This window comes from Pseudoliparis swirei, chromosome 6, assembly GCF_029220125.1.
Source record: "Pseudoliparis swirei isolate HS2019 ecotype Mariana Trench chromosome 6, NWPU_hadal_v1, whole genome shotgun sequence".
Lineage (NCBI taxonomy): Eukaryota > Metazoa > Chordata > Actinopteri > Perciformes > Liparidae > Pseudoliparis > Pseudoliparis swirei.
The window spans coordinates 23892986-23920527 of record NC_079393.1 but is presented as its reverse complement, the minus strand read 5'-3'; the positions used below and the strand labels follow the sequence as shown (position 1 = coordinate 23920527).

The 27542-nt window shown below is 46.9% G+C and overlaps 2 protein-coding genes across 4 annotated transcripts in view; both read left to right on the top strand.

The window, feature by feature from the left end:
• Nucleotides 1-3281: 3281 nt before the first annotated feature.
• Nucleotides 3282-25680, top strand: edc4 (enhancer of mRNA decapping 4). Of its 3 annotated transcripts, XM_056417730.1 has the most exons (30): nucleotides 3282-3456; nucleotides 5047-5206; nucleotides 5380-5491; nucleotides 5670-5769; nucleotides 7210-7396; nucleotides 7674-7815; nucleotides 7921-8025; nucleotides 8218-8330; nucleotides 8509-8592; nucleotides 8674-8769; nucleotides 9037-9136; nucleotides 10190-10370; nucleotides 11268-11334; nucleotides 11602-11687; nucleotides 11892-12067; nucleotides 12694-12773; nucleotides 13008-13131; nucleotides 13225-13517; nucleotides 13701-13931; nucleotides 14319-14420; nucleotides 14988-15131; nucleotides 15603-15639; nucleotides 15816-15963; nucleotides 16130-16285; nucleotides 17067-17182; nucleotides 17324-17489; nucleotides 19089-19275; nucleotides 19884-20103; nucleotides 20589-20752; nucleotides 23635-25680. In XM_056417730.1, exons 1-30 carry the CDS (start codon nucleotides 3369-3371, stop codon nucleotides 23816-23818), a joined length of 4149 nt encoding a protein of 1382 aa, XP_056273705.1. In that variant the 5' UTR covers nucleotides 3282-3368; the 3' UTR covers nucleotides 23819-25680. The 3 variants fall into 3 exon arrangements, with proteins under 3 accessions (XP_056273705.1, XP_056273704.1, XP_056273703.1); XM_056417729.1 differs by having other exon boundaries at nucleotides 8509-8769; nucleotides 15057-15131; XM_056417728.1 differs by having other exon boundaries at nucleotides 8509-8769.
• Nucleotides 25681-26634: 954 nt separating this feature from the next.
• Nucleotides 26635-27542, top strand: part of nrn1la (neuritin 1-like a) — a 62955-nt gene continuing 62047 nt past the window's right edge. Inside the window, exon 1 of the mRNA XM_056417715.1 lies at nucleotides 26635-26800. Coding sequence (XP_056273690.1) covers nucleotides 26743-26800 — 58 coding nt within the window. The 5' untranslated portion in view covers nucleotides 26635-26742. The remainder of the gene's footprint in view (nucleotides 26801-27542) is intronic.

Here is a 27542-nt window from a genome sequence, read left to right as displayed (position 1 = left end):
TACAGCAGTAATGTACAGCACTATCTTATTGCATATTGTAAGTAAGTGTCTACAAAAAGACACTAATTATATATATATATATATATATATATATATATATACAGGACTGTCAGAAAATTAGAATATTGTGATGAAGTTCTTTATTTTCTGTAATGCAATTCAAAAAACAAAAATGTCATGCATTCTGGATTCATTACAAATCAACTGAAATATTGCAAGCCTTTTATTCTTTTAATATTGCTGATTATGGCTTACAGCTTAAGAAAACTCAAATATCCTATCTCTAAATATTAGAATATCATGAAAAAGTATACTAGTAGGGTATTAAACAAATCACTTGAATTGTCTAATTAACTCAAACACCTGCAAGGGTTTCCTGAGCCTTGACAAACACTCAGCTGTTATAAATCTTTTTTTTTACTTGGTCTGAGGAAATATTAAAATTTTATGAGATAGGATTTTAGAGTTTTCTTAAGCTGTAAGCCATAATCAGCAATATTAAAAGAATAAAAGGCTTGCAATATTTCAGTTGATTTGTAATGAATCCAGAATGCATGACATTTTTGTTTTTTTAATTGCATTACAGAAAATAAAGAACTTCATCACAATATTCTAATTTTCTGAGACAGTCCTGTATATATATATATATATCTGTGTATCGAGCTAGCTATTTTAGCTATCTATCTATCTATCTAGCTAAACCGCAGCTCCTCCATTCTGTGATCATGAAAGTGATTTCTTCCACTGTCCGGGCACTTCAGTGAAGCTTTTGTCACTGAGTCGTCGCAGACTCGTCACTGCGCAGACGCGCCTGGCCGACCCTTCGTCTGCTGGCACTTTTTGACTAGTAGTGGCACTTTTTGACTAGCTGTGGCACCTTTTAACTAGTAGTGGCACTTTTTGACTAGCTGCGGCATCTGCTGGCAAGTGCCGGCAAGTGTCACTGAGTGCCAGTGCTTAAACTTTAGAGTCTAAAGTTTAGACTAACAGTGGCATCTCCTCAAAGTAGAATTTCATGGAGGTATAACAGTATGACATGGTAAAAAAATTATTAGATATATTTTTATTATTAAAGAAAGGCGGGTAAATTATACATATCATGGTATATAAGTGTTATATATTACGAAGTGAAACGTAGTAGTAGTAGCAAAACAATATTCAATATAGTACAGCAGTATTGTACAGCAATATCGTATTGCATATTGTAAGTACGTCTAAAAAAATACATTATCTTTGCAAGTCTGTGGCAAGTCTGTGGCACTTGCCACAGACTTGCCAGTGAGTTGTCACTGAGTTGTCGCTGAGTACTGGCACCGAGCGGCACTTGCCACAGACTTGCCACTGAGTTGCCACTGAGTTGTCGGTGCCAGTGATTGCACTCGCCCTCTCTCCCTCCAGGAGTGCCGGTGTGGCTAATTGACACCTTCTCTTTTTTTTAGACGCACGAAGAAGGAAAAAAAGCCATGTTTTTGAAACAGGAGGTCGACGGTGGATCTTAATATTTCATGACATCTGAAAGGAAAATTCCATCAAGAAACTTCAAATCTTAAGTGACATGAATCTACAACAAAGCATGGAAATCAAAGCATCACACTACCGGCAATCAGCTCTGTTTTAAGAGTTTGATGGGTAATTGTGGCTGTCAAGTGCAACATCTGACGCCATTCATAATATATTCCTCTAGTAGTGAGTAGTTTAGAGTTAGGATTAGTTATTCACCTTGCTGGCGTTTATCACCTCTAATGTGGAAATTCTAGTCTGCGTGTTTGTTTCGACACTCACGGTCATTAAGGTTTATCTTGCTTTTGACGTTGTGGATAAAATATTCGATTTGACTTGAATGAAAGTAACATTGACAGTGAGACATGATAGTTAGATGAAGTAGAAGGTTGATTAAGATGTACTGGGCGTAAACATAACTTTGTTGCGTTTAAAAAGGTAATTTACTGATCAGTTGTGAAGGATTCAAAACAGGAAAACGACACAATTGAGGGAAATCTTTAAAGAAGCAGCATGAATGAGAAGACGACACAACCAAATATTCAATGCAACAGGCGACTTATCGCGTTACATTTTTTGAGTGAGTTCACGAACACATTGTATTGAGGTCAAATAATATTAAAGTAATCTGCCCGTTTGCTTTATTTATGATCAGATATGTCCTTTTCTAGTTGAATACAATGTGTTTGTGTGATTTTCAATGAAAAAAAACAGGAAGAACCAGGTGAGTGAATTCAAGGTTTTTAGAGGCATAACGATGTTGAGCCAAAGAAAGATTGTATTCATATCATTTGAATGGGTCTTAACCTCTCATCTTTAGGTCCTTGTGTTTTTTTCTCATGATGTTGAACGTTGGTTTTCTTATGAACAAAGTTACAGCATAAACCTGAATATCACAACACAAAAGTCACGTCACTGTTACCCATTAAAACCTATGAACAGTTTCCGGCCGGCTGCGTGAGGTTTTGAAGGGCCGCCTCCGGTGAAGCTCTCTGGGGGCCAGAAGGCGACACGCACAGGAGTTACGCATGAATTCATCACATTTGAATTGTTGCCATTCGGGGAAAAAAGGTTGCGTTCGAGTGCGCGTTGGAACTGCGGACAATAAGCGAGATATCCACAGTTCACTTTTGTCAATGGAAGTTTGTTAACTTCATACAAGCACACGCTCCTCCAGCCGAGGGGATATCCTGCCTCAGCCGCATGGCCATTTTTATTCTCGTATTTTTCCAAATTATGCAGGGGTGGAGTTACATCTATAACTAATTTATTTCACACAGAAGACATGTCTCACTCTCGCCCCACACCGTTGTTTGTTTTTACTCCGCTCCACTCAGGACCAGACAATACAACCAGTGTGTTGCCGGAGAGATATTCCAGTTATAATATATATATATGTATGCCTAATTGTATGTGTGTGCATGTACTAATAAGTAGCATGTGTAGGGCCCACGTGAATTCCTAGGGCTGCATATGATTTGCTGTTTCACCTTAAATATGATTTAATTTTTCCCATTTGTCTGTCTGCACAGGACCAACATAACTGGAACATTCATAAAGTGTACAATTTCTGACGAAATGCCCCATAGGCGACATTATGCCTTTTATTTTTTTAACACAACGTTACAATCTTTGGACCTTTTCACGCTATGAACCCGATCGCGAGAAGACCTGGAGGTAGGAACCAAAGACCTGAGGTAGGAACCAATGACCTGACGCAGACACGAGCCGGAGCGTTTGACGTGGACATAACGGAAGTTTAGACGGTTCCTCTGGGTGAACGAAGGGAACACTGACAGCGTCGCATCAAACAAGAAAGTATTCTCTTCTCCCTCAATTAACCCAGTTTCCCCTCCCCCCCCCCCCACATGGCGTCCAATTCTAGTATAGACATTAAGGGTGCGACCCAGCATCTCCGGGACATCCTCAAGCTCGACCGCCCCGGGAACAACACCGGTAAGTCGGGACCGGGAAACGAAGAGCGGCTGCGCTAGCTTAGGCCGCAGCCGCTAGTGGAGCGCGAGCCTCACGAGCTAACCGGCGACATTGGTACCTAGCTAACGTGAGTTGGCTCAACAGCGGCGCCGCGACCCGCTAACGAACAGCCACCCCGTCGCGGGGAAGCACAGTTTGCATGTCTATAGGTTTCACACGTGTATTTTCTGTCTGACTTTCGCGGGGCGGCACACGTGTTGAAGTTAGCGCGCCAAAGTGTTTCTTTTTTATAGCGTTAACTGAGCTAACGTGACGTCCCGAGCCTCAGCTAGCGACATGCCTCAGTCTGTTTACTGGGTTGGGACAGCTGGGCGTGTGGCTGCCGGGCGACTCATGCGTAATGTTCCCTTTTTATCGAAATGATCTCAACAGCACCTGCTCATTTGTGACTTCGCGGAAGGCGAAGCTCGGTGGCTCTTTTTGAACCGAATCGGTGAGTTAGCCGTGATCATGTCACGGCTATCCAGAGCTAGCTCGAGCCTCCATAACTGCGTAGACGGTCGGTGTTCCTTGCCGCGCTCAACGCGCTCCTTTCAGCTCCGTTTGTTGTTTCCGCCGCAGAGTCAACGCGCTCTTTAACAAAACCTTGCACCTGTCAACATATTAGTGTTGTAACCTGGGAACTAACGCTTACTACTGGCTCTAGGGAGGATGTATGGATAGAGGGAAAAAGTAAAACATGGCTCCCCTCCCAATGCCTGGACTCAATCGTGCTCCAGAGTAACGTTGTTTGGGGGAATCCACCATATTCACATAGCTAACTGTTCCACACGATGGCGAGCTACTCAGACGGCTCCTACTTCATACCCACGGGAGTTTTGCGCAGCAGGCATGTTGATTTGTCGTTGCAGGTGCACACAGGTGTAATTGATCACATTAATCACGGCTGTGAGATGGAAGTGTCCCAGTGGCTGCTGTGAGCCAGCAGGCGTTTCAACAAGTGCTTTGGAGTAGGAAAACATCAACTCTCTAGACGATATTTAAAAGCTGTAGAGTCCTACCTGTTGTTTTCCTCTGACGCACCGACATGTGCGTGTGGAAAAAATGTGTTTGTAAGGTAGACTGGTGTGATTAACATCTGGCTGACACTATTTGGCTTTCTCTAAGGAATATATTAACGGGTAAAAATAAATAATTGGATGCATTAAAGACGACTATAGCTGAACAATGTATACATTTTTGTATTTATTGGCACTTTAATCATTTAAAAGAACCACCTCACCAGTGAAAATCAAAGGAGGAGGTGGTTATCCAAACTTTCCTGGAATATTGATTTCATTCTGGTGGGACTTGCATTACAAAGACTAATGAGTAAAACTATCTTCAAAATGTGAATGATAAAAGTTTTAACGTTTATTTCTTTTACACTTATTTGCATATTATACATATAGTTGTATGACTGTATTGGGTGGAGAGCACTGTTAACATAACATAGGAATACACTTCCAGATTAACCATCTCTTTGCATGTTGTGAATTCTCCTGCAGGATTTAGTATTTGTATCTTTGTCCAGTGTTTCCTGTGACCACTGCATTCAATGCTTCTAAACAGATGCATCAAGTGATGGCCTGAGAATGCCATCATTTAATGGAGAGCTGAATGGTTTATTGGGAGCAGCCGGCCTTCTGGGAGGCACCGACCGGTCAACCATGTCGGACTCCACCAGACCCATCTCCACAGACCTCTGCAGCACTCAGGAGTGTCAGATAATGTACGTTGGTTCTTCCAATCAGCCACTAACTTTAGCACATTAAACATAATCAAAGTGCTATCTCTTTTGTTTGAATATGATCATTTAAAATATATATATATATATATATTCTTGAAGCACTTTATCTTTAACCAAATCCATTTTTAACTTAAATCTGCGTCCTTTAATTTCAGCTGCCTTTCTGGTGACGATGGCTCCACCTGTATCCCCATCACCTCCAACAACGTGGAGATAGTGGCAAGTCAGGATACCAGCATCAACAGCAAGGCTCGTGGCAGTAACAAGGTAAGAAGTATTATTTATTTATTTTTTAAACATGCAAGTTATCACTGGAGTAAACATTTGTATGCTTTATTTTGAATTGGCTCTGGAAAGCCACAGCCTCCTGGATGCAAGTCATAATGATCTTTTCAAAGAGATCTTTAATTTATTTTGAATGGTATATTTGTTTTTCTCCACTCAGGTGAAGATTCAACCTGTTGCCAAGTACGACTGGGAACACAAGTATTATTATGGCAGACTGATCGCCGTGTCCAACTCCTTCCTGGCTTACGCCATCAGAGGTGAGAGTCCTGAAACATCCAAACATTAAATAACTCTTGAGATATTTAACAAGAAGAACTGCTCCCACAGGTTGTTTTAAACCTTTAGCTGTAGATACATCGTAACCATGGATGTACATTGAATGATTTAAATATATATTTGAATTGAAGCTTTTAATAAAAAAATCAAAATACAGTGAATAAGCATTCGTGCTGAATGGTGTACTCATGGTAGAAAGGTACCGCAATCCTTAGCCGATAAAAACAGAACGAAATTCCATTTTACTAATACTTTAAGTATGACTCTGTTGTAATAGGAGCCCTTCCTGTGAGTTGTTGCTGTGCGTGTTTCACTTTGCTAGATGATTGGAATCCCGCGGGAAGCATCAGTTTTAACTTTGCAGCACTTTAACTGTGGGTGGTGGGATCTACCCAGAAGGATGGAGTCAACCAATGAACTCACCAGCTGCACAAAAAACTCCTTGAGAGAACCCCAAAACAATGTTTAAATATAATGTACCAAAAAAAAAATCTAATATCTGTATATAGGACATCAAATGCCACGTGGACTTTTTATTTAATTATACATTTTTAATGAATCGGAAATATATTTTCTGTAGTTTTTCATCCATTCTATTTACTTTTCCTGATGTCTTAAATGAATGCAGTGGTATCAACCACACCCTGCCTTACCATGCCATACCCTTTTGAGTTCTAATATTGTGTCAACACATCAGGGGTCATACGGTCATGGAAAACCCGGAAGAGTCATGGGATTTTAAAAGTTATTTCGAGGCCTGAAAAAGTCCTTGAGAAAAATTAAATCCCAAAGGTTTTGGAAAAGTAATGGAAATTTGTTATATTCATATGTTCATTTTACGCAGTTTGATTAAAAGAATATACATTTATATAATTTTGTTTTTAATCAGACTATTTTCTCATTCATTTGTGTAATTTAAGGTATTTACTCGTGTATACACAGATTTCACAAAATGTTTGGTCATGGAAATTTGTTTTAAAGTCATGGAAATCCATTGGTCAACATGTGTGTGACCCTGTAACATTACATTTTCTTTCTCACTTGTTTGTTGTGTTTAACGACTTGAATAAAGTGTAGCTGAATGGGTTTTTGTCTCCGCTGCTGAAGCGTTGAAAGATGCGACAGAGCTGGTGACCTTGTTACTCTGGATAACGCCCACCTCACTTCCTACAGTTTTCAAAGGAACTATTTCCTTATTTGAAAGTATTTCTGAAGACAACCGCTGTGTTTGTGTGCTGAGCATGACTGAGGGCCACAGTTCTAGTTCTAGTCTTCCAATATTATCCCGTCCTTCTACTTTTGACAACATTTTGACATACTGGGATCAAACGCCTGTGTGTAGCTGCATAACTCAAACTGCTGTGACAGCCCAGGTTCCCTGTTCAATCCTGTCATCTAAAAATAAACGTCCGTTCCCTCAGGAGCCAACAACCACGCAATGATCCGCGTCCTGAGCGTGAGCTTCACTGAGCGCTCGCTGCTGAAGGGCTTCACCGGAGCGGTCACAGATCTGGCTTTTGCCCACCTCGACTCCTCGCTGCTGGGCTGTGTCGACGAGGCGGGCAACCTGATGGTCTGGCAGCTCACCTGCACTGGGAGCAAGATACTGTATCCTGACATGTGGAAGAGCTTCAAAGGGAGTGTGTCGGCGGCTGTGCAGGGCTGTGTGTGTCTCCAGAGTGGTGGTAGTTACTGCTTGACTTGTGTCTTTCATCTTGTGTTTTTTTGGTGGGCCTTTGAAGTGCAAATAGTCTCTCGCAGCAGCCCAACCTGCCTGGTGGTTGAACACAACCCAACATGATGGCACAGCCTGCTCTGGCACAGCAATCGCTGAAGTTTGCAAATGGTCTTTCGTCTCATTGTCCTCAACCCGCGCTCGCTACAGTGATCAGATCGTGGTTCACATCCGACGGCCAGAAGACTCTCCGCTGAGCTCCTACCGCCGCCTCATCTGGTGCCCGTTCATCCAGGATGAGGACAACCAGGACGACACCAGCCAGACCCTCGCCCTTCTCCACGAAGACCTGGTATGAATGTGGTTCTTTTCATCTTCTTTTTTTCGTCAGTCTAATCCGGAGAAAGACAAGTGGGAACTTTGCCTTTTCTAATTTTAATTCTTTCTCTCCGTCCAGGCTGAGGTGTGGGACCTGGAGGTGTTGAGAGCCAACCACAGCAGCTGGCCCGTAGATGAAGCTGACGTAAAAGAAGGCCTCATCCAAATCGATGGACATACCCAGGTAGGAGGCGTTGAATAGTGCTTAAACCGTCAAGTACTAATTTAATAGCAGTACAGTTGCATGATTGTCTTCCGCAAGAACGTAAACACATTTTGTATTAATAAAGTGTATTTTCACCTACAAGTCCAAAGTGGTATGCGGTGTGTTACGCACCCCTTGCAGTACTGATTGTGTATGTTGGGGCCCCTGCAGCGAGTCAGTGAGGGGGCCTTGTCTCCAGATGGAACGGTGTTGGCCACGGCCAGCCACGACGGCTACATCAAGTTCTGGCAGATCTACATCGAAGGGGTTCAAGACAAGCCGAGGTACGCGAGGACGCTTTTACTTTCAGACTTCATCCTGACGTGTAAAATGTTGAGACGGATTTTCCGGAAGAAACTAAAACACTAGATCCACAATGTATTGTGTCACTTACTGACCTTTAGTCTCCCCCACTTTGGCATCATTTTAAAAAACTTTTCTTTACCCTCCTCCGTTGTCCAGGTGTCTTCACGAATTGCGGCCTCACGGAGGACGGCCCCTGTCCTGCCTTCTCTTCTGTGACAACCACAAAAGACAGGACCCCGAGTTAGTACACACCTGTGCACACGCACACCACTCTCAGGCTGTTGCTCTCTTCACATTCCTCTCCTCCTCTCCTCTTTGTAGTGTTCCTTTCTGGCGGTTCCTTATAACTGGAGCGGATCAGAACCAGGAGTTGAAAATGTGGTGCACAGTTTCCTGGACCTGCTTACAGACCATCAGGTTATTGCTGAAATCCATCATTATACTTCTATAAGACCTTTTTATGAACTCCTTCCTGTGTAATAAGGGATGAGTATTACTATACACTCTATTATTATATACTCTAAGATACATTAGGCGTATCTTACTAAATGCCTCACACCGGTCAAAAGTTGTTCCCGGGTCCAGAGCTTTGTGGATGATTATTGCTGCTGTCTGAAGCGCATCTCTTTTATTCACATTGATGTTCAATGTCACGAATGGTGCTGTTTATTTCTCATCCCGTAGGTTTTCCCCAGATCTGTTCAACTCGTCAGTTCTGCCGAGTCTGAAGGCCAGTCTGGACCTCGCTTCCGAGTTTCTGGTCCTCACCGACGTCCAGAGGAAGGTCAGCACAATGTTTTCAGCTCTGTGGTTTAGCCGATGTTCATAAATAATTGTTCTTTACGAATATCAACTGCCAATGTTACTCCTTCATCATTTAGATGCTTCCAATACATCCATTAAGGCTGAATGAATGTGTGCATTTGAAGCCAGTATGAGACCCACACAGACCCATTGTTGACCTTTTTATGGGAGATCGCAGGTCAACAGGATGTGCCGCGTGTACATCATCTAGAAGCTGACGAAGCTGATTAATTTGAGATGCAGCGCAGTGTGTCGAGCCAAATAATTAATCTATTAACTTAACCTACAAGTAATTAAGATACATTGTGAAAGTTTAAAAGTGCAGAGAACATTATGGTGGCCAGTCCCATGACTGATGGGTTGGATCTGTTTCACAGATTTGCTGCTAAATGTAAATGTAAAAAAAAATGGACCACTCAAGGATATAAAAATGGACCCATAAAGACCCCAGGACCCTGAGCAACACTATAGAAACACCCGTTGGTATCTACAACGTAGGACATTTAAAGATTACTGCGAGAATTAGATTTTTTTGCAGATTGGATGGCGAACACTTCTGTTGTGGAAACTGCTTAGAAAGACCCTGAATGCCCCGTAGTCTCTAGTTTGTGGTCATGAGGCTGTGATTATTCTATAGGTCACAACAATTTTATACAGTGACAAAGAAAAAAGAGAACTTTAAATAAGAAATCGCTGCTTTCGGGAAAACTGTTTAGTAGTCATTCAGTCTTTTTCCAGACAAGCGAGCATGACCCGGTTCATACCGGGGGATTAATTCACTCTTCTTGTTTCACATTAAGACTGAGTTCGTCACAGCTTCTCGTAAAGGCCCAGAAGCGCCGGTGGTCCTGCTGGTCTCGAAAGTCTAATTAAATGAAATCCTCTTTGGGTTTGCCGCATCTGAGAGAGCCCGTTTGACTGGCTGTCGTTTAAAGAGCCACTCCGTCAGTCAGCCCGGGTCCGGGCTGTCCGTGGCCCACGTTGGCCCTTTATCTCGCGCCCTGCTTCACACTCTGCTGACGTCGTTCTCCAGGTCCTGTACGTGATGGAGCTCCGGCAGGACCTGGACAAAGGGAAGGCCAGTTTCACAGCGGTGTCCGAGTTCTTGCTGACCCACCCCGTGCTCAGCTTCGGGGTCCGGGATGTCGCCCACTGCCGATTGCGCCACACCGAGGTCCTCCCTGCAGAGGAGGAGAGTGAGAGCATGACAGCAGGTGTGCACGCACACTCGCAACACACACCTCTCTTCACAAATCTTTTGATCGTTCCTGTTACGACTATATTCTATATTTTCTATCAATATATTGCTTTTTTTTTTTCACACACGGCTAACTTTAAAACAAGCCATTTTATTTGCTGTCGGCTTTTTTTCTTTTTTAAAAAACTTGTTGGGACTGCTGCTGCATAACGAGGGGACATTACAGATGATATTGGTAATAAGTGTACGTAGACAAAAATAATGCTAAATCATCCACTTTTAGAAAGGTGTCAACTAATAATCTCTTTTCCTCTAAAATGTATTATGATTAAAAAAATGTTGACGGCTCTGAAACGAATGTTTCGTTTATCCCTGTGGAAGGAGAGCAATGAGTAGGAATACGGCACACTACACCACCACTCTGATGACGAGCTAAATGTTACCCAGAACTAGCCGTGTTCTGAGATTGCCATAGATAACGTTTCATCAAACGCCGTCGTACAAAGTGGTTTAAGATGATACCGTAGCTAATGGTTTACATGTTGCAAAACAAATTTATTCAACAAAGTTGTCACTTGACACCATCTCACCCGATCCGGAAATATTCAGGAAATGAAACAAATCTGGAGTGACTGTGCAGAACATGCAGCGAGCTGACCTACAACATTTGAACTCTCACATTAACTCTCAATTTGACTCGTTGTATATTTCCTGAATCTCTGCCAAACACCAGATAACCGGATACGCGACATAGCTGTACTATCGGTACCGGTGCTCACGCCTACGAACATCAGCAACTACTTGTTGTGAAGTGAAATGCAGTGGAGCAGGGGATGCATATTATCAACAGCACCTGTTTATAAAGATCCTATTAACACAGCATTACTGTGTGTGTGTGTGTGTTTTTTTCCAGAGGGAACTCAAGGACCAACAGAGTCCAAGTCTGGGATCCAAATTAAACTTTACTGTGTCCACACCAAGTAAGTTTCTTCCTACAGTTTGATGCCTGTGTTACGGTCGTGTTGGCTTGAATCGGGCTTTTTTGTCCCCAAGGGGCAGTTTGGTTAAAGACATTCAATACTAGAAAATACCAAATGACCAAAGACTAGCTTTCCATTTGTAACTGTCAAGTTGAGTGAATCACGCCGTTTCAAATGTCATACATTTCTGTGATTGTGGAGTTATGGATGCGTATTTGTAGAGTCTAGATCACCAAGGGTCTTAATTTAGTGTGTTTGTGTTTTCAGGAGTCTGCAGGATGTCCAGATCTGGTTTCAGCCCAACTTGAGTTCCACACTCTTCTTGACCAACTCTGAGCCTCAGGATGGTTTTGGTGAGTCACAGTCCCAAGATTTCAAATCGCAACTGGCAAGGACACACGTTGATGAATCTGATGGTTTCCTACCATACAAATGGTGTCGAGTTGATTTAACTCAACATTGAATACAATGACACGTCTCCCTAGTGCACTTTGTGTTCGTGCTTTCTTTGTATGCCAAATACCGCCACACTCCTCAACATGTTGTGTGTCCATCAGGGTTCTCAGACCATCTCACTGACCAGAGCTCCGACAAGGAATCAGGAAGTGGCTCCCAGACCGACCTCAGGAAGATCCCATCACTTCCTGCTACCACTGACTTCCTGTCAAACTCGGGTGCCAGCAGTCGCACCAAGCTGATGACTCCCGATGCCTTCATGACACCCAGCACTTCGGTAACATCTCTCTCTCTCTCCCGAGCCTCGTCCACTGCTTCTCTCTCTCTTTCAATAACAACCTGCCTGCATGCTGGAGTGAAACTCCGACATCAGCCAGTTTACAAAAGAGTCAAACAACATGCCTCAAACTATTTTTGCATGTTGCCTAGCAACATCTTTTCCTTCACGAATAGCTCTGTCGTCCTGCATATTGAGCTGCTACTGGCACTCGGCAGACACAAGGTCGTAACCCTGGTAGTCCACAGTCTATGCAAACTGTGGACTCTTTATCTTTGACTGATCCAGAGATAAAGCAGTGAGTGGCTGGGAGATAACGGGAAGTAGGAGATTCATAATATAGCTGTATTGGACATAAAGTGTACTCGGGGATAAGAATCGCTGACGGCAACTTTTTATGTGCCTGACATTAACATTTGGTCGAGATGTGACCAATCGCAATTTTCTCCATGTGGCTCTAGTTAAGTTCAGTTTGGGAATTCATGGGGCTCTCCATCCAAAAGTTCCCTGACGAACATCAGAACGTATGGCAAGAACATAATGCAGGTTCTATGTTGTTGTGTTTTTGAGAAACACTTCATTATAATTGCATCTATTCAATAATCACTTTATTTGTCTCATTCCAGGTACCAGCTTCTCCCGGCAGCAGCGCCAGCAGTCTGACCATCGTGACGGCCCTCAGCAGCAACTCTGACTCCACGAACAGGTGGGCTTCTCTTTGCAGTTTAGACGGGATGAGATCGTAACGAGGATTACGAAGAGATTAATAGTGACCATGAGCTGTACTTCGTGGTAATGCAATAATCCATGTCCTCGTAACATCGTATGGATTGTTGCATCAGCTTCTTTCCTTGAGTTATACAAACAGACTTTAAATCGCCACTAGATTAACATAGCCACACGATCTCCCGGTCACATGTGAACGTGTGTGTCTGTGCAGAGCCATGGACGAAGTCAGCCAGAGTCCGAGCAGAGCGGAGAACATCGGCGGCAGCCTGACGCTCTCCACCAGCAGCCCGAGGGCGGTGTCCGGTGTGCTTATGCCTGGACTGGAGAACATTCAGGTAGGACCCAGTCTGACTGCTACCAGCCTCTTGATGCTCTACATGGCATGTCGTTGTAGTTTCTTTCACCGTGCTCCTCTTCTCCACCCTCAGCCATTAGCTTCCCCGAGCGGGCCTCTCGCACTCGACAGCCCTCAGGTTCTGGACTCTCCCCTCCTGCCCCCCCTGGCCTCTCCGACCAGGGCCCGCTCCCCCGACGTCATCTCCTCCGCCTCCACGGCCATGTCCCAGGACATGCCCGAGATCGCGTCCCAGACGCTGCAGCTGCAGCGCGGTCTCGTGTCCAGCCTGGAGCCGCTACCTCTCTCTGCTCTCCAGACGGACAGCATGGCGTCCGCCGCATCCGCCCTGCACCTCCTCACCTCCCCGCGCACGGCTAACAACGGGTACGTTGACGTCGAGCACAGGTCTGAAGCCGTCGGCAAAGTATTTACGTCGGCCTCGTGCCTTCTTAACGAGCCTGCATTAAATATTCATCAGGAATTCAAAGCGTAGAGAAATGCCAGTCGACAAACTCGCAGGCGCTTAGTTGTGGCCCTTTAAGTTGACGGAACTATTTTCTGTCGCAGCTTGTTGCCTCTCGAGCTCGGCGGTGCCGACGGGCTCGTGGGCGGGGCGGTGGAGCCCGAGCCCAGACTCAATCACACCCCGTCGCTACTGGAGAACGCCTTATCGCAGGAGAACCCCGGGGCCGGGGGGGGGTCTCCAGACGGCGGTGTTGGCCACACACCGTGGCCGGCTGCGCCCGACATCACCAGAGAAACCAGGAACAGTCTCAGGGACAACGGCCTTGGGGAATGGTAAGAATTAACACATGCTAACATTTCCATTAAGGATTTCACAAAGTTCTACAAATCTTACTTGCGAAATCCATGACGTATGACTTTTTGTATGATTGTAACATTTGCGTTTTCATGAATAATTAAATCTTGTTACTGGTGAACCAGCTTTGTTTACTATTTACAAAACCCGCAAATGGTTTTAATGTTATCCTTTTGGCAAATTCTCGTGTTTGCCTCTGATGGCCTCGGGTTGTTTCTAGAGGCTCTGACAGCTTTATGGAAAAGCAATTCTACCTTTCTTAACCGTGTTGTGCTCACGTCTCCTTCGGATGGCATGGCATTGACGAAAATGCAGCGGTGTGAGAAACGTTTATCAGAACGAGGTGTGTGTCCACCGCGTTGTAGCTCAAGAGACGAGTCGAAGGACAGACACCTGGGCTCGCCGTACCACCGGCGCTCCTATCACCTCGCACACAACGACAGTCAGGACGCCGGCGCGGAGCAGAGGTAACGAACACGGAGCCGCTCTTTGTTTATGCAAGTAAGACACGCGCCGTGTCTCTCACTCTTTGTCTCTCACTCTTTGTCTCTCACTCTTTGTCTCTCACTCTGCGTGTCTCACTCTTTGTCTCTCACTCTTTGTCTCACACTCTGTGTGTCTCACTCTTTGTCTCTCTCTCTTTGTCTCTCACTCTTTCTCTCACTGCGTTTCTCTCACTCTTTGTCTCTCACTCTGCGTGTCTCACTCTTTGTCTCTCACTCTTTGTCTCACACTCTGTGTGTCTCACTCTTTCTCTCACTGCGTTTCTCTCACTCTTTGTCTCTCACTCTTTGTCTCTCACTCTGCGTGTCTCACTCTTTGTCTCTCACTCTTTGTCTCACACTCTGCGTGTCTCACTCTTTGTCTCTCACTCTTTGTCTCACACTCTGCGTGTCTCACTCTTTGTCTCACACTCTGCGTGTCTCTCGCTCTTTGTCTCTCACTCTTTGTCTCTCTCTCTCTGCGTGTCTCTCGCTCTTTGTCTCTCACTCTGCCTGTCTCCCTCTCTGCGTGTCTGTCTGTGTTTGACCCAGTGACCCTGACGACGAGGTGGCCAGCCTGGCGTCGTCCTCAGGAAACTGTGGCTCTCGTTCCTCTCACAGGCTGCCGGTTAAGGACTGGAAGACGTCGCCGCGATCCTCGCCGAAAGTGAAGAGGAAGACGAAGAAAGATGACAAGTGAGTTGATGTGTGATGGCGAGGGAAGTCGATTCATACAGTACCTCACAGTGTGTGACGTTTGGTTGCAAACAATTCAGCGACAAACTAATTTAGAGGAAAGTGCCATCAGCTGTGGTCATATTCTACGGTGACGGCAGCTGAACTCCCTGTGAGGTCGTCTTTATAAACGAGTGAGCTGCGACCAGCAGCTCCATCAGCGCTCGGCGTGGAGGCAATCCCTCAATCGTACATTTTAATGTCTTTATCGAGCAGCTCGGGTTATAAGGATAGTCGAGATGAGACAAAGACGACACAAAGAAATAGTTAGTAGCTCCCAGATACTCTGTTAGTTTTAGAGGGATATTTGACGTTAATTGGATCCCGGAGAATAAGAATCGATGACAATCATTTATTTTAAACTTTTTGCTTACATTGAATCGTTGGTTTGCAAATTATAGTTAAAGTTTTTTGCTCATTCTTTCTCCTCAGTGAATTGTCTCAGTCCAGGCAGATGGACTCTGGACAGGTAAGAGATCTTTTATGTTCATTAACTGGCTCAATGTTACTCTGAATGGAAGAATATTTGTTTTCTAATGATTTGTTTTCTCGCTGTTCTCTTAGAAATCTGTGATGTTAATGTTGAACTGGCTGTTTCAGCAGCGCGTTGCCGCCGTGTTTTTAATCGCACTCTCCGTTCCACAGATGAACACCGAGGTGCAGGACGAGCTGCTGATGCTCCTGCGCAGCCAGCAGAGGGAGCTCACGGACCTGCGTGGTCAGATCGAAGCCATGCAGAGCACCATCATGGCCCAAGTGGAGCACGTCCTCAACAACCACCAGGAACAAGAGCGTATCCTTCAGGCTGCTCATTGAACAACTGCCACCACGAAAAGTTCATTATGTGTGAGCGCCAGCTCTCGTCTTTTCTGATGAATGTCTGCAAAAGTTCCCACGCTGTCCTCGACGATGAGCCCTCTACGTATGTTATTGCGAGCCTTGACCCCTGGTGACCTCAGAGCGCCGACTAGAGCGAGCTCTAGCCGAGAGTCAGAATCATCAGCAGCAGCTTCAGGAGCAACTCGGCCAGCAGCTCAGCGACACGCTCAGCACGGTGCTGACCAACCGGATGGACAAGGTGCTCCGGGAGGAAATGAAGAAGACCGTCCCGCCAGGTGAGCGCGCGCACAAACGCATGCCGCCGAGAACCAGAGCCGCCATCGCCGAGGCCAGGCGGGCCGCTGAAGAGCAGTCGCCCACGTCGGTGACCAGACGATGGCAGCGTTGCTCCGTTTGGTTGTTGGGCAGCACAGAGATGATTTTAAATATACATCTTTACAGTCGGTGGTGTCCTTGGCTTCTCTCCTCCAGTGTTTCCTCCCCCCTCTTGTAAATGCATGCTGTGTTCAGGAGACGCACGTCGACAAGTCTTATTTCTTTATCGGTGGTCGGCGTGTCCGAGGTACTTGAAACACCCCGGGCCTGTTTCTGACCTGAAAGTGCCTGGTGGTGTTTTGTATTTCTTCACTTAATTTTCTTTAGTTCTTTAATTAGTTGTTGAGACAAAGATTCTTTTGTCTCTTTTTGTTTCATCGTGCAGCTCAGACAGCTGTCGGCATCCACTTTAGAAATTTGCGTTCACAGTTTCAGTTGTTTTGGGGCGATTTGCAAAGCACCTCTTATCTTAGGGAGGCAGCGTTTTATCCGTCTCGGCCTGTATTTACCTCGGCTGCCATCGGCCTCTTGGATAAGATGATTCACCGATGCGGTGGGGGAGGCGTGGGACTGGGGGTTACTGGGGAGGCAACAGATAGCTGACAAATCTAATTAGATAAGGACATGGTCTAAGAAACGGGTGTTTACAGTTCCTGATCAGCAGCTCCGTGGCGGTTCAGGTGAATCCGGTCTGCTTGGTGTGTTCTTGCTAATCTGTCTTTCTTATTCCGTCCTCTATAGCGATCTCCAAGAGTCTGGACCCGGTGACGGGGCAGCTGAGCAACACAATCGCTGCCAAGCTGACCGCTGTGGAGATCACCCTGAAGGACAACGTCAGCAAGGTGGTCAAGTCCAAGGCAAGTGGCCGGCCCTGCGTCCTGTCCCATCGCCGTCCTGTTCCGAGTCTTGGTGACGCCGCCCTCTCTCTCACTCACTCACTCACTCACTCACTCACTCTCTCTCTCACCACTCACCGAAACCCGCTTCCTGTTTCACAGAACATAACGGACGCTATTGGCCGAGCGGCGGCCGATGCCTTGCAGGGGCCCATCCAGGCGGCCTACAAAGACGCCTTCCAGGGCACCGTGCTGCCCGTGTTTGAGAGAGGCTGCCAGTCCATGTTCCAACAGATCAACGACAGCTTTAAACAAGGCACACAAGAATGTAAGGCATTCATCCAACAGCAGAATGTGTGTGTGTGGGGGGGGGGGGGGGGGGGGGTTGTCCCAAAAAAGTGCCACAATCAGAGTTCGTACGGTCATGGAAAACCTGGAAAAGTCACGACTTTTTAAAATGGTTATTTCCAGGCCTGGAAAAGTCCTTTAAGAAAATTCTACATCAAAAGTTTTGGAAAAACTATATTCACATTTAGTAGTTTTCGTAGTTAATTTACGCAGTTTGATTCAAAGAATAAACATTTATATATATATTTATTCTTTTAATCAACTATTGTCTCATTCATTTGTGTCATTTAAGGCGGCGGTTCCTTTTTCAGCGGCATGCCCCTAACCAGCCATTTGAAATACACAGCGCTGTGCCCTCAGTGTCTGATTCTAAATACGATATATACAATTATGTTTATGAACTTACACATACATTCTATTTTTAAATGATTTTTTTTAATGGATGCAAATTTTGAATATGTTTTTTACCAATGTGACGGACCCCCTGGAGTGCCTTCACGTGCGTGCCGAGATTTCATAAATGTTTCTTTATGGAAATTTGGTTTAAAGTCCTGGAAATCCACTGGTCAACGTGTGTGTGTGTGCACAATACACCAGGATTATCCATGTTGATCAAATTAATTTTGTTTTTTGACAATAGAAATACACTTTCCATTCAGTCACTTGCAGCTTCCTGGTAGCTCATCAACGTCCTGTTTGACACTCTTTATTTTGACTGTGTTGGTCTGCCATTGGTCCGTTTATCTGGTGTGTAATAAATAACCGTCTTAAAGAAAAAAAGAAAGCTCAGGGCTGCGTCTCCAGACTGAGTCGAGGCGCGCGGTCGGTTTGTTGTGCTCGCGCTCACCTCTAGGAGCTGCCGGCTGGAATTGACCACGGCTGTGATAATGTGCTCATAGGGGAGACGCACAGTTACCCTGCAGTGAATAGGGAGGCCGCAGTACTCCCCCGAGCGCGTGTGCTCCTGTGAGCTTGTTCCAATTCCGAGGTAATCCTCCATCAAATTCAGGGTTTTGGAGCGGTGTCATTTCTGCTCCCGATCGCCTCTTTGTTGTCGGCGCACGTGTCATGTTATCACCACATGATGCATTGCTTCCCCTAATAGTCACGTTCATGACGGGGGTTGAACTAATATGCGTGTTGAGGAAAACACGGCAGAATTCTTTTTAAATAAGGAGAGCTTAATATGAGGCGCATGCCGGTGAACTTAAATAATAGCTGGAATAATCAAAGCAGGGCGGACTACTCTCCGGGGGAAAGCACTTACATTTTTCCGTGTTTTATCACAAGGAATTAAATCCTGAATTATTAAATCCTGTTCAGGATCTGGTTGTTTGTTTTGTGTTGAAGATGAATGATTAACACCAGGTGACGGGGTTAAGAGTGTTTGCTTTTTGCAAAATGAACGGCCCGACTGCAGATGCTGTCGCGCCGCTTCTACCGAGGAAAACTAGTCGTTAAATGCCGTTTTAAATATAAAGGTAATGATCGAGGAGAAAAAAGAAAACGGTAAGAAAAGCCACACGCCTCTTGTTTCGTGAAGTTGTGACTCGCCGATTGTCCTCCGACTCGTTCGTAGACATCCTGCAGCTGGAGAGCCACATGAATGCCAGGAAGCAGAGGGAGCAGGAGGCGCGCGACCCCGTGATCAGCCAACTGCAGCAGACCATCGAGAGCTTCCTGAACTCCACCGAGCAGCTGACCAGCAGCATCACGGCCAACGTGCGCGCAGAGGTCCAGCACCAGATCCAGATGATGGTGGGAAAGTACGTATCCTGGGGAGACCGCACTGCACCGACACTCGCCTACATCTCCCTGGTCGACGGTCGTCACGGGCAGCGAGCGATCGGAGAGCCTTGAGTGGCGGTCCGAGTGGCCGTTTTGAATACCAGAGATGCGTATCGGCGGACGCCTCTGCCAGAGAGCGCTGGCCTTATCCACTGCCTATCGAGCAGGAGAGTAACGGGGCTGGAGGGCAGGACCGAGCACGGCTGAATCCTGAGGCTAATGGAAGAACATAAATTCGATCGAGTCTCCCGTTCCCTTTGCAATTAATTTCATGGCCTCTAGAGTTCATAGATTTGCCGGGGGGGGGGGGGGGGGGGCAGGGCAGAGACAAAGTAGTCGGCCGTCTACAACTTTCAAATCTTGAAAAGGAAACGGAAGACTTCGCGGACCCATCTTTTTGTATTTCTCTTTTAAACTCATTCAAAGTAAAAGCGTTTATAATTCAATGGAGGCTCACGGCAGCGTTGAGATGCGACGACACTTCCAAAAAGCCCGTCTCAGAGCAGGAAGTGGCTGAAACTGCACGTTGTGGGGCGGCCGGCCCTCTTGCTCACGCTGCCTCCTCCCCGCCGCTTTCCCTCCGCAGTCTGCAGGAGTCTATTCTTAGCCACGTGCAGCGGATCGTCAAAGGGGAGGTGACCCTCGCCATGAAGGAGCAGCAGGTGGCGGTCACCTCCAGCATCATGCAGGCGATGAGGTCAGCGGCCAGCACGCCGGTCCCCACGGCGCACCTCGACTACCAGACGCAGCAGGCCAACATCCTGCAGCTCCTCCAGCAGGGCCAGCTGAACCAGGCTTTCCAGCAGGTAACACACACACACACACACACACACACACACTACACGGCCCAGGCAGCCTGTATACAGTGTCCCGCTCGCAGACACGCATTTCTTGTGTTTACTCACGAGGTGGAGGGACCCCCGTAGCAGACTGACCCCTGAACTGACCCGTGTCTCCCATCATCTCTTAAGTGGCTGCTAATGGCTCTTGTCCGTGACCTGTTTCCCCCCCTCCATTTGTTCAGTATTTCTTCTTGTCATCCTCCATGTTTATGTGCATTGTTCAGTTCTTGACCCACGAACATTTTCATTGACACTTGAAAAAAAAATCTAAAAAGCTTTAATATAAACCCGTCCACAGATTGTAGTTTTCATACAATTAGAAATCAGCGAGGGACACGACTTCTCTCGTCTAGTTTTAGAAGCCAAATACAATATAGATAGAAAACCTCTCACTTTTAAGTTGCTGCATTGATTCCCCCCCCCCCCCCCCCCCCTCACTTCCCTTCCAGGCTCTGTCTGCGACGGATCTGAACCTGGTCCTCTACGTGTGCGAGACCATCGACTCCCAGCAGGTGTTCGGGCAGCACCCGTGCCCCCTCAGCCAGCCCGTGCTGCTGTCGCTCATCCAGCAGCTCTCCTCCAGCCTCACCACCCGCTCCGAGCTCAAGATCAGGTGAGCGGGTCGCGAGTACGATGATTCTGGTACAGCACTTCATTTCCCCTTTTCACTAAATCATTAACGATATTATTTTTCCGGAGTAAATGCTCGGTGTGTAACTTGCATATGAACACAATGACAGACCGAAGACAATGGGCTCAACGATGTCTGAGGATTCTGTCATGGAGATCTGGACTTTCATAACGATGCATTGAGGTATTGGAGAATAATGAAGGGTTCCTCTCCACAAGGACGGCGGTGTAATTGGTTGACCTGAAACGTTTCCTTGAAACGAATACTGAGTTATTGATAATCTGCTATACTTCTCAGTACACATGGTCTCACACCGCTGCGGTCGGATGTAATCTTGTTGCGCAGCTTTGGGTTTAATACAAAATACAAAGCTGAGCTGCACAAGCGACGTCTTCCTCAGATACGTCCTCATTCTGAGTGAAGTCTCTCGCCGCGATGGCAGTGAACGCATCGCACGACTCCCTCCGCCTTGACCTTTGCTCCCCATCTCACCTCCATTATTCCTCGTCTCCCGAGTGCTAAGTGGTGCTAAACTGCTGACCCCGTCACGCCGCTCCGCTCACTCGGCCGTCCGGGGAGCGTTCCTAAACGCTCGCCGCTGCTGCGTCCTCGTAGCTTTTACGGATGTTCACTCTGGCACTCTCCCGTCGCTTTGTCTTCCTGACGAAGGGTTTTGTTGTGGTGTTCTCGAGATGTGTTTAGATTAGTGCTGTGAAAAATAACGCGTTAACTCAGTTAATTAAATTACAGGTTTAACTTCGTTATTTTTTTTACCGCATTTAACGCATGCGCAGAATGAGCTTCCAATCCGTCTGTTGTTGGTCGTCTATCCAGCAGCATGTCATTCTGTCTCTACGTGTCACGTTAACACGACTCCGATCCCCGTCTCGCCGGATGCCGGCGTGTGTGCGCACATCGGGACGAAAAAAAGTCACTTGCACCAATGTTTTAATGCAGGGGTGCTCAATATGTCGATCGCGGTTGCCGCAGAGTTCAGATGCCGGTCTTCGCATGAAAAGTCACTAGCACCCCCCTAACTGTTACTCATAAAATGTAGTCAAACAAAAACGGAGCAAATCACCGTGTTCATGGCCCGGCAAAGACAGCGCGGTCTCCTGGCTTCAACACGTTACTGTCAGGGAAGCCACAGCGCGTTTTTTTGTACAACTTTTTACCTTTTCTGATTCCGCTAGCTCTTTGCTAACTTCCGCTAGTACTTCCGCTAATACCTCCGCTAATACATCTACTTAGAAAGTGTATTATGTACGTTTTCTCCGTCGAAATGTTGCAAGACCCGACTTGCTGCATTGATCGCGACTTTAGACATTGTGTGTTAGGGCTCCTCTTGTGAAAAATTATTACGAAATAAAATAAAATGTATATGTTCTTTGCAAAGATGAGGATATGTTGAATGCTGGGATACCAAACATGCCCATGTTTATTGACGTGGTCTGCGTGAGCAAGCCGTTTAAAGGGAAGGGGAGGGTCTCAAGGACGCCGGCATCCTCAGTGGAGTGGAAGAGGTTAACCCTCCTTTACATTTACATTTACTAACATATTTTACCCTCGGGGTCAATTTGACCCCAGCAATTAAAACCTACAGAAAATTATTAGAATTAATATTGTTTCTCAAGTTTAAGTGTGAGGTACTTTGTTTGTTTGTTGACTACCTAAATAGCCCTTTAAATATATAAAAAAGTTGATATTTCTTATAAGTTTGACACAGTGAAAAACAGCCTGGGGTCAAATTGACCCCAAAGAACACCGACATTAAACATTGAATGGGGTCAAATTGACCCGAAAGGCAACAGGAGGGTTAAACATTCTGTTTCGGATGAAGATGTATTAATGTTCCATATGGAAGAAAACTGCTAAATAACTGCTGAGTTGCAGCACCATTGTATAGAAGAATGTATAAATGTATATATCCGTCTTTTGTCATAAATCTCTATGTTCTCACAAAATATACCGAGAATATCGGTAATATGTGATTAATCATGATTAATCCACAAAAACCTGTGATTAACCCGATTAAAAATTGTACTCGTTTCACAGCCCTAGTTTAGATGTGTCTCTCCTTGGAGAACACACACACACACACCACTCTTTCTCTATCAGAGGGCCTTTACAGCTCCATCCTGTGTCTGGATCACGTGTTTGGTTCTGCGTTTGCGTTGCAGCTGGGAGGGAGGGAGGGAGGGAGTGGTTCAGTCTGAGGCGTTGTGAGGACGGAGCACATCCTGGTTCGGATGGGTTCCTTAAGAGAGAACAGGATAAATCCCAAAACACTTTTTCACTCGTCTACTTTGGTCAATTTACTTTTGAGCCGTGCCGCGAAAGTCTGCAGAAACTGCAACAGTTGCACGGCGTGTTTTTCTGAGGCGTTGCACAAGATGAAGGAACCGCCCTGTTCTGTTTCCCCTGGCGTCTTAAAGACTCCCAGAGAGAAAAGAAAAGCAGCGACTGCTGGGACTTCTGAAGGACACGTCGTTGTCCCAACGCCACGGTGCAGCCAGCGGGGACCCGGCCTGTGGGGGCTCCGTTTCCGTGACTACGCATATTTCGATCCGGTCGGACTCATAAATAGCCTCGTCGCTCAGATTGAAATATAGATGCTCGTCGTCTACGGCCGGTTCTGTTTCTGGAATATGAAAACGGGCTGGTCGGCTTCAGGTCTGTTTATTATTATTTAAGTGTAACGTAATTGGGTTAAAGATAATTTAATATGCTGCGAATAGATTTTAGGTGTATGTGTTATTCCTTTAGCGGGGAGAGTGCACCAATCGAGTTCATCCCCCGATCGATCGCCTCCAGACTCCTGGTAAACAGGGATGTGACCGGTGCCTTTGTCTGTCCCCGTGCAGCTACCTGGAGGACGCCGTGATGAATCTGGACCACGGCGACCCGCTGACCAGAGACCACATGTCCTCCGTGTTGGCCCAGGTGCGGCCGAAGCTGTTCGCCTTCCTGCAGCAGGACCCCCACAGCCCGCTCAGCAAGAGGGCGCGGCGCCTCATGATGATGCTGCAGGGGCTCGTCAGCCACTAGGCGCCCGCCGAGGGAGCGGCGCCGGAGGGCCGCCCACTCCAGAGATAGCGGAGCCACACGAGTCCATTTATTGTTTTGCAAGTCCATGTCAAACCCCAGAACCCCCCCCCCCCCACACACACACCTCTGAGCAGCAGTTGTTGTTGGATGGAGGAGGAGGGCTCTGAAGTGACTGAGTTTGCCTGGGTCAAGATGACGGATCCCTCCAGCCCGCATGTCAGACACGCAACCCCCCCTGCTCCCCCTGCACTAGTGAAGTGTCGCGTTAGGGAATGGAAGCTGTCGTTGTTTCCGTTAGTTTTTTTTCTTCTTTCCTCGACATAACACAATAACGGTCCGGACATCTCTCGGTCCGCTGTAGGTTCTTGGAGACCTTCACCCTGACCCCCCCGGAGCGGTACCGGTCGCCCCTCATTGTTTGATCTCCCACCACGGAAAACCCTGAATGCCGTGCCGACAGCCGGGGGCTGAACTGTCGTTCCCGGCGGCGCCGTGACCCGGCGCTCCTCCTGCGGCCGCTCCCTCGAGATGTGCACGCGAGTCCGGATGTTCCGCGAGGCCCGGTTCCTTTTCCTTCCGGGCCTTTTTTCTTTATTGTCGAACACGGAGCAGAATCCTCGCCGGAGCCGCCGGGGAATCCAGCCGCTGCAGGATTACACTCAACATCGGAGCTAATCCCGGCGACCCAAAGTGCGTAACGCTCGACGCCGCCTCGTGTCTTTGGCCCGTTTCCTTTCAGTTGCTTGTTGCTCGGCTGGAGACGACGACCTCGCCGGGTCCAACCCGTCTCGCGGCTCCGAGGAGGATCGCCGCGCCGAATAGTTCTCCGCTGAAAGTTGATTGAATTGTGTTCCCGCGTTGTTATTCAGGGTGGAGAGCGTGTCTCGCTGCGTCTCCATCTGGCCTTGTTTTCTCACAAGTCATCCTAACGGGACGTCTCCATGGATCACGTCACATGACAGGAGGAGAAATAACTGGTTTTTCTTGCAATGGAACAAATATTTGCGGCGGCGCTCCGGGCCGAGCGGCAGCCGTCCATGTGTGCGCCGCTCTGACCCGTCGACCACCCCCCCCCCCCCCATGTGTTCCTCCGTGTCCCCCTGTTCTTTTTTTATATATATTTATACATATACATATATATATATAAAACATTTAGCGTTCGTAAGACTTGTATACTTTGCTTAAAGAGTTGTCAAACTAGTTCTGATGCATAATAAAAACACTTCCTAAACGTAAACGGTTACAGACGACGTTCATTCATCAGGTTATTTACAGATGTTTGTAGAGGCGGCTCCGGGCGGCGCCGCCGGGTCGGACTGCAGATGTGCACCGGCCGGTCTGTCCTCTTTGTTCTGGTGCTTGTTATTTTTTTGGGGGGATTCAGAATCATTCGTGGCCGTTTTTTGTGCCAATTTGTCGGATCAGAGTTCTGTTCCGTTTGCCCTCCGTGTTTCGAGTCGTTGAGTTCTGGGTCGTCTAGCCAAGTGCCTTATTGTGTTCCCGCGGGATCCATCCGGGCCTCGAGACGACGGGCAGCGTCCCATCGAGCGTCTTCCCTCAGCGACCGCTTTTCTTTTTACCGTCGCGCGCGTTTGTCGCTAAGAAATCTAAATGAAAGTTGACTCATCTGAACGCTGATTTGGACGCCCAATAAAATGACCACGCAACAGAGGGAAGAGAGAGAGATGATACTCTGACTGCCACCACCAGAACCCCGGTGTATTGGAGCTGTGTGTGTGAAACAACTGAGGCTAAAGTGTATGTTGTTCTCTCTTTCCGTTCTGCTTGGATGCTTATGTTGTATCTTTTACAGTTTTTATTTCACCCTAAACATTTTGGAATAATAAAAAATTTAAAAAAGACCCGTTGACTGTGTTTTATTCGTTGTTTCAGAAGAACCTGGGGACGATCAGAGGTTCTGTGCATCGGACGCTCCGCCAGCGCAATGCAGAGGTTGTAGTTCTCACGACGTTCCTTCAACAGTCACGTGAGGACCTGACGTTTTAAACTCCTCCCACCAGCGTCGTGTCGCCAGGAGACTCGAGGTCCGTCTGTCGAGGCTCACCGCCTCGCTCTGATGCAGGAGACCACTGCAGCGCACATTATTTGTGGGTGGCCAGTTGTGATCTGTTGCTCGAGGACCTCTTGTGGTCACGGCGGTTCAACGCCAGTCCATGTCGATGTGCCCTTGGGCAAGGCACTTGACTTGACCCCGTGTGCTGTATGAAGGTGAAGTCCCCCTCAGTGTGTGAATGATGATTAAAGACTGAGGTTGGGAACCGCTGGATTACACTATATAAAGTTATTCAAAGTAGGTCATCAGCTACAAATATATATGTGTATGTATATATAATATACACATATAAAGACGTGTAGATATGTATGTGTGTGTATATATATATATGTGTGCATGTCTATATAGACATGTGTTTATCTCTATATGTATATATACACACATGTACATATGTGTGTGTTTTTAGATTTATTTGGTGATACTTCATCACTTTTGACTTTAGTCGGTTTTGAACGCAGCATTTACTTTGTAACGCGTTACTTTCCCTAAATTAAGGATCTGAACCAGCCATCCAACTACACCCTGGCCTTTCTTCGCGTGCAGCTCACCGGGGACACGCTGAGCAGAGACCCTCCTCCTCCTCCTCTCCCCTCCTCCTCCTTCACCGGAGCGGATGAGCGCGCGCTGGATGCTCTCACAGCGGAGCGCAGAGCTGCACCGGAGACGGAGGGGATCAGCTCGAGCAGCGCCAAGGAGCGGGGAGGGGGGACAACCGAGGGCTCAGCCTCGTCTTCTGGAAACCACAACTTCTGTATTTATTTGGGGAGGTGGGGACGGGTGGAGGGTTTTCCCCCCCGGTTTCACCCTGAAACTTGTGAGTGGCGGAGAGAGGACGACTGGACGGGTCAGCATGGCGTCCCCGATGAGCGCCGCGTGCCGCCTCTTCTGGCCTGTTGCGCTGCTACTGAGTGAGTAGGATGCGTTGTTTGATGCGGGTAGAAGTTGTTTTGCGGAGCGACGCGCAACTTCCACCGCAGCGCCGCGGGTGTTCGGAGGAGTTGTAGCGGCGCGGTGCGGTGCAGCGCGGTGCGGCGCGGTGCGTAAACGGACAATACGGATGCGGCTTTCAGCTGCGGCGTCTTCTTCCTCCTCCAGACTTCACTCTGCGTCGATACGCACAGGTGTGCAACTTCTCACACAGCGTCCCGTAGCTTCTGCCCACGTGATGCCGCTTCAGGAGCAACGACACCCGATCACATCAGAACAAAAGAAAAGACAATAGCCGAAAGGCTGAGTGGAAGATGATGTTATTTCCCCTGAGCCTGTGCGGTAACTTGGATGAAGAGTGCCGCGGCGGTAGATTCATTCGTATTATTACATCAGCAGGTGATGGAGGAGGCTTCCTCCACCTTCACTTGAACTCGAGTGTTCATTAAAGTGACGGATGGTAAATGAAAGTAAATGAAAGTTGCAGGGGCCTTACAGCATTTCCCATCATGCAACTCGACAGTCCTTGGAGGCCTATACATGCCAGTGTCTCTCAAACTCCATGCGGAGTAGGACTGAAGTAACCCCGGTTACATGTGACATCATCGGGGTTGTTAGCTCCCTCTGGAGAAGACATCACGTAATTATTATTATTGTTAATCATTGCGTATGAGCTGAACCTGAAGCGGTGATTTTAAACCACGTACAAGTTACAAATGATCA

Coding starts and splice junctions, on each gene's coding strand:
- edc4 (XM_056417728.1), top strand. CDS start 3,369: ATGGCGTCCAATTCTAGTATAGACATTAAGGGTGCGACCCAGCATCTC. Junction 13,932..14,318: donor GACAACGGCCTTGGGGAATG/GTAAGAATTAAC, acceptor ACCGCGTTGTAG/CTCAAGAGACGAGTCGAAGG. Junction 17,183..17,323: donor GCAAGGTGGTCAAGTCCAAG/GCAAGTGGCCGG, acceptor CCTGTTTCACAG/AACATAACGGACGCTATTGG.